The following is an 11,257-nucleotide window of genomic DNA, read 5'->3' as shown; positions in this document are numbered from 1 at the left end:
TTGTCCACTAAAACTACCAAAATTCCTCGCAGTTTGCGAATATCTTAGGTATTTATGTACGCTCGCACTGGTACGTCCGTATGCTACCGAGGTTAAAGCGCGACTCTATTATTATTATTATTAAATTAAATTAAATTATACAGGGTGTTCCGTTAATATGTTAAAATATTTAACCAGCGTGTTCTTCTAGTCATTTTAGAGCGGGGTCTACCTGAGAGTTTTTTTTTTGATTTGAGGTTTCGTTGTTGATTTATTCGATTTTCAAAATGGTAGAAAATATTAGTTTGTTGTTTTCCTTTAAAACGGTTACACATTTTTAATTTTGATATACCTTATAATCTAATTGAGTACCATTTTATGATAGTGTTTTGTGGTTCAGTTTGCTTTTATACAGGGTAGAAATGTGGAACCTCAACTTTTGCTTTGTTCAGAACTTTTTTGTGTGCACTTAAACTTTTCTTAACATACTTTTTTTAATTACTACTAGTTATTTACCAACTTTTTTATCTCTTATTGTTTTTTCCTAAGACCACTAGTTTGCCAGAAAAAAGTTTTTTTGTCGTTCTCAAAATGTGTAAGTGATTAAGTTATTTTTTTTTAATCTAATAACGTTTTCACATAACAATTTTGGTACGCATTATTGTGAACAGGGATAACTATTGATTCTTTAAATTGCAACGGAACATTAGGTACCTTCTTCAAAGATTTTGTTTATTAAATAAATTAGTGGTTTTAATAAATATTTGTGTGTTTGCTTAATATTTTTGTTTGTTTAATACGTTTTATTAAAGTATTATCGTCAATTAGAGTTAGAAACATTGAGGAGTTTGAATGCAAATTATTTTATCGTACAGAAGCTGCGGATGTTTTTATCTCATGTTTTATTTTTTGACCAATATTCATAAAATAATCGTCAAATTTGTTTGAAATTTTCTTGCCGTCAGTTATGAAGTCACCTTTATCATTAACTAATTTCACATTTTGTTTGGTTGTTGACGTATTTGTAGCTTGTTTTATTATTTCCCAAGTCTTCCTCATACTATGCTTGTGTTTGTTTAGTTCTCGTTGGTAATAATTATCCTTAGTAATCTTGCTCAATGATGTGAGTTTACTTCCATATTTTTTATACTATTCTAATTCTTGCTTTTAGATGATCTCTATGCTTGATAGATATCACCAGTCCTAAAGTTATCCAAGCTTTTATTTTCCTTAGATTATTGTGTGATAGATATTATATAAACATAAAAATTGGCACTGAAAAAGTTTTTCGTTCTAATGCGGATAAGTCAAAAAATGGATGTTCAAATAAACCACAAGGAAAACCAGAATCTAAATAATTTTTGGAAACTCTCGTTTTTGAGCTGAACATTTCTCATCTGATACGTTTATCCTCCTTAACTCAATTCTTAATAAGGCAACACAAATCCGAAAACTGCAGAGAACTTGAGCAATCTTCGCCAGAGGCATACAGAATTGCTGAATAAAGAAACCTGGCGATAATAAAATTCGAGATTCTTGCAAATCGCAGGTGAAACAAGCTCGACTGGGGTATTCGTAACGGCTAATTGAATCAAAACTTTACAAGTTACCCACTTCCAGATTTCGCAAAAACTTTGAAAGCGCAGTAAATTTGATACGCATCCAGGTACAAAGGGCACGAAACACTTGTACGAAATCTGGCAAAATAAGGAAGAAACGACAGCTTGACAAAATTCGATTTAATGCGGAACAAAGCAAAGAAGTTTTAATTATATTTTTCAATGCTATCTTTTGCTCGCAGGTTTAGTGTTGAAGTACAGTGCTTTTCAGCGCATTTACTGTGTCGGATTTTAAAAGATACGCTATATTTCCACTTTTTGTTTTATCTTTGCGCGTTCACTATTCGAGAATTGCTTAAACGTTCTAGAGGCACATGATTAGTAGCACTTTATTTTCAATTATGTCTAGGATGGAACTTGTTCTTGTGATTGGTGGTTAACTATGCGATGTTCATTTCCTTTATTATTTTTTACCGATTTTCAAGTATCCACTTTTGTTCACATTTAGCGAGCATTAATTAAGCGAGCGTCCGGTGTTACATCGAGCGAAGTTCTTAAAGATTTTCGTGCCAAAAACTAGGGTGTCGTTTGCATATCTCAAATTTATATTTTCTTCTAGTTCTCCATCTTAATTAGCTTGAAAACAAAAACCGTGCAAACATAAACCAGGAAATCCGAATGGATTAACTTATTTTCATTAGAGAGTATCTTACTTGCCAGAGAACATTTGTTAATAGACAAAATCTTTATGGCATTTATTTCTTGAAGCGCGGAATTCGTTTTGCATTCATCATTTTCACATTTATGCTATCTAGAATGTACTCAATGTAAAAAAGTTAAAAATGTTGTATGGGGTGGCTCCATGCTCACCCCATAAAAAAAGCAATCTTAAAATAGATCTCTTTAATTCAGACATTGTTTTTCTAGCAAGCATTTGAGTTCAACTTCCACTCAGACTGCAAGTAAAATACAACATAACAAATAAAGTTTCCAGTTTATCTTTCTCATCGTCTTGCCTCAGCGTACCATGCTTAGTTAACATTCTGTCCATACACACACTCGAACCTCGAAAGATCTGATCGAAAACAAATAAAACCCCGTGGACAACACGAGCTAGTTAAGCCATTTAATCCTGGCCAACTTAAAGAACAAAACTTTTAATTAATTTTTCAGTTTTACCTTTATCTTTCCACTTAGCCGCCGGCATAAAATATAGTGTACCAGGAAAACATGTTAGGATTTAAGACTCTACTTAAACTTGAACCTTTCCGAACGCAATAAATTGGGTTTCCTTTACGAGGTACTTTAGGTAATTACTTGCCAATTTCTAGTAATTGTTATTTAATGCTTTGTTGGACAGGATTTATTTTCTAACCTTGTCTCCCATGTTTGGTTCCATGCCCATAGAACGAACGCATTTCAGGCTTTCAAAACACCATTGCAATGGGCATTCTTTTCTAGTTAAATGTTTTCAAAGCTCCAGCGAAAAAGTTGTATTTACAGAGAAAGCAGGCATTGAAATAACATTACTGCCATTATCTCTCTGCTTATTTTTCCGTTCTTTGCTTTGAAGAAACAGTGGGCAAACATTACGGTTTTTTTTGCGTTAGCGTGTTTACCAGTTCTGGATGCGAAAACAAATGAGGGCCGCAGTAAACATGGTAAACGAATATCAAATACCCGGGAACTGGAACTTTTCTTTTTGCCATTTTATGGAAACCCCATTAACAAAATAAGTTGGTGTGGGTTGTAGGATTTTAGTGGAATGAGGTTGAAAGCGCTTTTAAAAGGACGTAATTTAATTTTTGCCAGGAAGCTTCCACAGAAGGGTAAGTAATGCTCCGGATGAGATATGCAGTGAAATAATGTAGCTAAATTATGCTTTTTTAATGGTATGTTTATTTTCCTGCATAACATTATAATTAGAAAATAACCTGATGAATATTACAAGGAATTCTAGCATTTCATCAGCAGAGCAGAGGGCTGAGGTTTATTTATACAGGGTGTCCCACCGGGAACCGCCGCGATCGATATCTATTAGAATTTAGGATTATGCTTGAAATTCCAAATATATTTCTTGTATAATATCCTATACCTAAGTCTAACCGTTTTTGAAACATTAAACAACAACATATTTGGAATTTTATACAAAAAATTACAGTTGCATCCAATCGAATAATTATAAATTTTTCATATTAGGAAATATGTGCTAATTAATTTGAGTCGCTTTTTTTGGTGAAAAAGACTTAGTTTACAGGAATCTCGACAACATTTTGTTAACTATTAATACAAAGTATTAAAAAATAAGTTTGAAGATGACGTTGAAAAAAACACCCCAAAATAAATTCTTTCAAATGGAAACCCCCCTTTTTGCTAATTTTATCTTAATCAGTATTAAAAATAAGGGTAAGTTTGCGTAAAGTTGTCTATTCCAAAAGTGTTTAATTTTCGAAATTTTGCCAATTCCATTCAAGTATATCCTTTCCTGTGTTTCAGTGTTGCTTTTGCTTGAAAATGCATGCCAAGGCTTAAAGCAGCAACAACGCTACACATAAAAACTGATGATGGTGGAAAAATACACCGAAACGTATTTTGATTGATAAATAGAGACAATAAATGACTGAAACCCAGGAATGAATTTGATTTGGAATTCCATTCAAGGTAATATTTACGCTACATTACTACACATTCAATCGAAACCGGTTTTCATGCGCATCGAAACCGGTTTCGAAGACTCCGATGGTCGGGTCGGTTGAAATTCCTCGGGCAATCCCGATTCTTATTGGCCGGAGTCGAATTCCACGCATTCCGACGAAGGTCTCGGATAGAGGCGTTTCCCATTCTTCGCATCTCCCCGTCTGCCATCGGAGGAACGAAAATTCCGCGAATTCTTCGGGATTTTCTTCACTTTTAGAAGGGTTTTGGTCAGAGAACTAGATTTGAGGTGTCATAGACTTAATGTCAAAATGCCAAAATGTTGCCACATACGTGGTGTTTTTCCCGCCCATTTCCAAATTTATTTAATAAATTCGCTCATTTTTGTTGGCATTCACGCATGCACAAAGAGTCACTGCATATACAGGGTGTCGCAATAAAGATGGTAAGCGGCTGTATCTTAGAAAGTATGTGTTATAGAGTGATCGGAAAAAAAAATTGATGACAAACTTGAGGAAAAGAATTTGCTGGAAATTATTTTGAAATTTCTCAGATGACCACTAGATGGCGTAATTGCAAACGATATTTTAAAAAGTCGATTTAAAACAGAAATTGTCCCTATAAGTGAAAAATCTAGTAAATTTAGCCAAAATATCACAAAAAACCGTACTACTTTCCTTTTGAACTTTTTTCCTAACTTGTCAAATAAAGGGTGGGGAGTCAAACCGCTTAATTCAAAGAAACCAAACAAGATAAATTGACAATATTTTAAAAACTACACACCTTTCGAATTGACATCACACAAACTTATCTTATTTCTAATACTGCAACACGACAAATTTCGAACAGAACAAAAGAATAAAAATCATCCTTTAATGAAAACTATTTAATTAATGCAACGATTTAAATAACAATTTAATAGAGAGAGAGAGAGCGAAAAAAAGGTTTCCCTTGAGCGGGTATTTCGGGCGGTCGTGTGCAAAGCCCGAAGGGTGAGTTCGTTTGAGCGCCACTAGCTTTCGCAACAAATCTAGAACACTCAGCGATGGAATGCTGCCGAAATACCTACTCAATTCTTTTACCGTGATAGCACATAAACTGACTTGAATGATGATACAAAAAAAAAGGAAAATGGTGAGATTAATAAAGAACAAGAAAACGTGGTTTGACGACCACAAACTACCGTCTGAGCTAACCGTTTGATCTGTAACCTACGTTAACTACTTAATTAAATGAAAATTTCCAGAAATTACAAATTAATAATAGACAACCAATAGCGATACTCGCCCCGAACACCAGCAAATCTCCGGAGTCGCCGCCACGTGCTGCCCTTGCCTACGTGCTAGGTCCAGATCTCATCCAGACCGTCCCGGTGTCCGATGTCCGCAAACGGATGTTCTAGCAGATCTACCACCCAGCAGAATATGGCGGATTCGGAGGTCAATTGGACGGTGATCGACTATGTTCGGCAATCTCTGCTACTTGATTCCGCAAATTCTGGTACTTGATTGCCCTTCGCTCGGTGACCCTGCGGGGTCCACCCCTCGTCCCTTCCCATCAATAACGGTGGGTTACGTTATTGTCGATACCAGACAAACCCACGTTGCCAGACAAACCCATGATAAAGACTGCTGATGTTTGGGAGAGAGATACAAATATCCAAGCATCAAAATTCAAATAATCCCCAAAATATTACTAACCTAATCTGACAAACGTGCTTACTAAATTCAAGTTACAAATTAAAATCGGTTGACAACAATAGCTTATTTCAATTATAACTTATTACTACATACATTTGAACAACGGGTTAGCAGACAGGTGAACCATTGGCTAAATTCCATTTTTAACCGTTACAAATCTAAAAAGATAAAAGTATCAAAAATAGTGATTTCCATTCGAAAACATTGATTTTGGGCGGTTTTTTCACCATCATTTTTAAACTTATTTTTTTAACACTGTATTAATATGCAGTGATCAAAATGTTGTCGAAGTTCCATTAAAGTAAGTCCTTTTCAACAAGAAATACGACTCAATTTAAGTAGCCCGTATTTACATATAGAAAAAAGGAATAATTTTTCATAAAACTTCAAATGTTTAAAATACGGTTAGACTTAGGTATAGGATATTATACAAGAAATATATTGATATTTTCGAGTAGAACACTAATAATATATAGGATGTTCCATTTAAAATAAGCAAGTTGATATATACTTCCGGTTTAACTGAAAGTGTGGCCATCTTGAAAAGATTACTAGAATAAATACTGATATACGTACAGATTTTATCAATGCAATACTTAATGTGCCCTAATTCTTCGGAAAATTTCTGGTTAATTTGCTCTAGTGATTCTCACTAATTGCTGATCACTTATTTCAGTGTTTTCTGCAATGTCTAATAAAATATCCCCCAGTTTCTTCTTCTTCATTCTTGAGTTTAGGTGAATCGCCTGTTTATTGTTCACTTGCGTGAGGCAGTCGCTCCGTCGTTTCCTGGGGCGCCCAACGTCTCTTCATCCCAATGGAGACTTGTCGCGAGTGATTCTCACAAGTCTGCGGTGGTCCATGCTGCTTATGTGCTCATTGCATTCCTACTTCTTGTTTGCTACCCATTCATTAAAGTTCTTGACATTACATGCTGTTCTGATATCATCGCTTCTCTCTCTATCCAGCAGGGTCTTTCCGGTTATTCTACGGAGTATTTTCATCTCAGCTGTCTCAAGGAATCTTTTGGTTTTCGCTATTTTTGGCCTGGTTTCTGCGGTATATGTCATCACCGGCCCACGACGGTTTTGTAGATCCTCGATTTAGTGTCAATTCCCATACTCTTATCGCACCATATGGCATTCAGACAGCCAGCTATTCTAATTGCTTTTGTTATTTGATCTCTCACCTCTGCCTCAATATCCCCAAAGTCGGAAAGTTCCGCGCCAAGGTAGTTAAATTTCATTTTCTGCTCGATTATTCTACCGTCAAGTTTCAGTATGCATCTTAGAGCGGTTTTTGATGCTGTTAAGCACTTTGTTTTGGTCGCTGATATTTCCATATTTAGAGACTTGGTTGTCAGGTTAAATAAGTGTAATTACCATGTGAGTCATCTTCACTTTCTGTAATGAGCGCCGCATCGTCAGCATAACACACTATTTTGATTTCTGCATCCCTTTAGCCTTTTTAGCAACTTTAGCTTTTGTATCCCTTTAGCGCTCGAATAGTTCGAACAATTTCTTCCACTATTAAATTGGAAACGGCAGGACTCAGGGAGTCTCCCTGACGAATACCGCTATCCGTTGGTATTGGTTCTTTGAGGTCTCCTTCTATTTGTGATCATATTTTATTGTTTGTATATATGTTCTCTATGGTTTTAATAGGATGGTGTGGGATTTGCCTGTTTTAAAGGAGATGCAGGACGTCTTTTAGCTGGACACGGTCAAATGCTCTAGTTATATCAACAAAACATATAAACGCTGGCTTATTTATATGTTTGGTTGATCCGCCTATTTGTTGAGCGTAATTATTTCCCTAGATCTTTGTTGACCTTAAAAATATTGCAGACCCGTTAAATCAAATTTTTAAAATAGTAATTCCATAAATCTTCGATTTAGAACGTCCCACGATTATTTTTGCCCAAACCATCTGAGACAGGGATTTCTGAGTCCAGAGTTATCCGTAGAAAGCTCACATAGCAATACTTGCATATGTGCGATAAACTTGAATAGCCACTCGACACCAGTGTACCTGTTTACTTTAAAATACTCTGGAATTTTCGATTTTGGTTCTAAAAATATCATTAATTCGAAGGAAAAAAAATGTCAGTTGACCTGTCATTTTTGTATGAAAATGCAGTAATTACAAGAGTTAGCACTTAACCTGAGTTTGATTCTTCCAGATAAAAATCTAAGTATCTAAAATCAATGTAAAAATTAATCTTGATAGAACCCTATCCGACCTAGCATTACACACTAATTCGCCAAATTAATCTAGGCAAGAGACTCGAAATTACTGTGCATATGGCGTTGTATGAATCGTGAAGAATGCGGATGCACCGTAGTTCCCACGTTGCCAGACGTTTTAAAACTTCGGTCAAATGTCGCAGACTCGATATACAATTAATTAAGTATGTTTTCAGATGCGACATCGAAGAATTGCATTGAATTTCAAGAAGGAATACAATTAGAGCGACGCAAAAGTTTTTTAATTGCCAAGACGCATTACTTAAAATAAGCAGAATGCCTTGTTTGCGTGTTTCATGAAAAGCACAATTTAGCATATTGCTATGATAATGAACGTACAGCCTTTGCAACCAGTAGAATTTTTTTTAATGAAAATGTGCCTTTTGCTATATTTAAAAGTACACAAATAATACGGTGCATCTGCCCTTTAATAGCGTTTAAAACGTAGCCCAAAAAGAGCAACACGTGAGTGTAGATTTTGCCATTAAAACCGTTCTGAAGCAAAACGCTAATATTTACGTCTTTTAATGATAACAACCAGAAATAGCCCGGTTTAGACTCCTGGAAAAACTTTAGCAAATTCAAAACATTGCACGAAAATGTTAGGTTATACTATCACATTTCATGTTTTATCTTATCTCACCTGGTTCTTCACGTTGATGATCAGCTGTCCCTGCCCCATACCGATCAGAACCAGGCACAGAACCGAACAGAACTTAAATTTCACGTGAATGCCCCGATTAAAACGCTTTTCTGAGCTCATTCTAGTCAATGTTTTGGAATATTTCGTAAATGTTTGACAGTTCGTAAACAAACGCGAGCCGGCAACCTACTACGACCAATTCGGGCAACACAATGCGGCGCCTGATGGGCAACACACAACACACTTGCCGCGTAAGGTATAAAGTGAGGATGATGCGCATGGTCCGTGTTGCCAGATTGCTCTACCCAGACTGGTTATGAGGAATAATACGTGGGAACTTTTCAAATTGAGCATAAGGCTGGTTTCTTAAATATGTTTTTTACATGGAGGTGTTCTCGATTTTGTAGGAAATTATTATTGAAATTATCTATTTTTGTGATCTTTATTATTTTATGTAATGTAGTTTTGGGCGAGCTAATCATCAACTTTAATATGAAAAATTCACATTCACTTTCAACTTTCACCTCACCTTATAAAATGTTAGTGCAAGAGACTGTGCAAGGATTGTTTACTCCAAAATGTTGCACTTTAGTGGGTTTAGAAGAGTTATTCTGGCAGATTCTTCATAGTTTTTTTATTTCATATAAACGGTAAATGATAAATAGCAGAACTATTTTCAGCAATGATTCCGGTAGAATTTGAACACTCTTATGAAACGAATAGAACGTACAGAACTTAAACGGCATACATTTGTGACATATGGATAATGCATGGTTTGTCAGGTCTCAGATCCTATTTGAGCTATCAAACGACTTTGGTGTGGTAATTAAATGAAAACAATTATCTTTTTGAAGTCATTTGAAGATAAAGATCAACTTATCCAGGGAAAGATAACACGTCGGCAATACGGCCTAGAGTCGCTTTTCCGCCGACCATGTGGCCGCTATCGATTCGTGAGCTTTCGTTACAAGTCGCAAACTAATTTGAACAGCGGGAAGCGACATAAATTATATAATTATCTTTCCCGCAATTCACGCAAGTTGGATATTTTCAGGAATGTTTCCAGAAGTCCATTTATCAATCGTCAATTCCTCTTCTAGTACTCGTTTTACGCCCATATTCGCAGAAACTTTTTTTCAACTTAGTTAGAGTTAATGAATTATCGTTCGAATTTAGGATAAAAAGGAGGAAAAAAGAAGAAATGCAAAATTGATCATTTATTAATTAATAGGTTCAATTAATAGAAAGTGCAAATCCATGACATTGGTACCAGAATGGCCTATTTTAACCAGACAATCTCCGTTAAGGCGCTGATTAAAAAAAGAATAGGAATCGTTATTATTTAAATAGTCTTCGGGATTAATATCTAGACTGGTGAAGGTCGCCGATAATCCAGAGGATACGATGGCGCCGGCCGCATCGGTCGGACCATCAATTCCATCTGTTCCGGCGCTCAGCAAAAAAATGCTTCCAGAATTTGTGGCTTGCGTTGCCTGTTTATTAAGTTGTAGGGAAAAGGCCAAAGCTAATTGTTGGTTTCTGCCCCCTTTTCCAGTTCCCGTTACCCGCACAGTCGGCTCGCCTGCAAATTATGTGCCTGAATGTATTAATTTCATAAATCATTGGAATATGCTTGGGTAAGAAAATTGCTGTTATATTTGGCATTAGGATGGTATTCATTAAGCCCGCCAGGCCCAGACAGTGTAAGCTTGCGGAGTTTTCGGTGCCGGAAGAGCCTAAAAGCACGTAAACTCCAACTGGAATATAGCAAAATGATGAAAGCAAATTTACTTGGGGCCCTGTGTATGGCCAATGCACTGTTTGTTTTAATTTATCTACTCTTCTCTTATCAGACTATGAAGGCTTTCACGGCCGGTCAAATCACATTTAGAAATGTTTTTCGGGCTTTGAAGCCGTAGTACATGGGGATTTCTTCCTGACGTTTCGTCTACAACTGCGGTGGATATTATCAAAGGCGCTGAGGCAGTGGGCGAAGTGATCTCCCGTGCTTTCCGACTAAGACTTGTTCAACTACCTGACCTGATGTTTGACGCAGACATAGCCATTTAAGGCTTTTTGTCTTTGCTGGTAGCCTGCAAGAGCCTTGGTGGGTTAGGGGTGTGGGTTTTGGTGGTTGTGGGACTGAGAGCGAACGAAGAAAGAAAAAAAGTAGGGGTACGGAGCGAGAAAAGTAGTGGTTTGTGGCGGTTCGCCTAGTGTTAAATTTGGAAGAGTTAGAGAGTTTAGGTACTTTCCAGGAGGTTTGAGATGTCGGGAATCACCTGCTTAAGGCGGGTGATTCCAGGGAGGTCTGCCATTAAACTTGTCGGGGTTAGGTATCGTTGGTTTGGGATAGTTTGGGTAAACGTGTCTCTAATCAGTGGGTTTGGGTGGTTTAGGACGCGAGTTTTGAAGTTTTCATGGAGCTTTGAGACGAACTGTTGCACGGTTTCGATTTGAAGGTTCGCGTGAATT

General features: G+C 36.6%; 2 protein-coding genes across 2 annotated transcripts in view; both read right to left on the bottom strand.

Annotated features, from left to right (window-relative positions):
• LOC109545094 (out at first protein) overlaps positions 1-9,022 on the bottom strand; it is a 124,703-nt gene extending 115,681 nt beyond the window's left edge. The window contains exon 1 of the mRNA XM_048661971.1: positions 8,783-9,022. Coding sequence (XP_048517928.1) covers positions 8,783-8,902 — 120 coding nt within the window. The 5' untranslated portion in view covers positions 8,903-9,022. The remainder of the gene's footprint in view (positions 1-8,782) is intronic.
• A 964-nt stretch (positions 9,023-9,986) lies between these two features.
• LOC109545099 (glycerate kinase) overlaps positions 9,987-11,257 on the bottom strand; it is a 12,020-nt gene continuing 10,749 nt past the window's right edge. Inside the window, exon 7 of the mRNA XM_019915591.2 lies at positions 9,987-10,364. Within this exon, the coding sequence (XP_019771150.2) occupies positions 10,003-10,364 (362 nt within the window). The 3' untranslated portion in view covers positions 9,987-10,002. The remainder of the gene's footprint in view (positions 10,365-11,257) is intronic.

The sequence above is a fragment of the Dendroctonus ponderosae genome, unplaced genomic scaffold (assembly GCF_020466585.1).
Source record: "Dendroctonus ponderosae isolate FM_Combo_2020 unplaced genomic scaffold, Dpon_F_20191213v2 Dpon_F_20191213_1, whole genome shotgun sequence".
Taxonomy (NCBI): Eukaryota; Metazoa; Arthropoda; class Insecta; order Coleoptera; family Curculionidae; genus Dendroctonus; species Dendroctonus ponderosae.
This window is presented reverse-complemented; position numbering and strand designations above follow the sequence as displayed.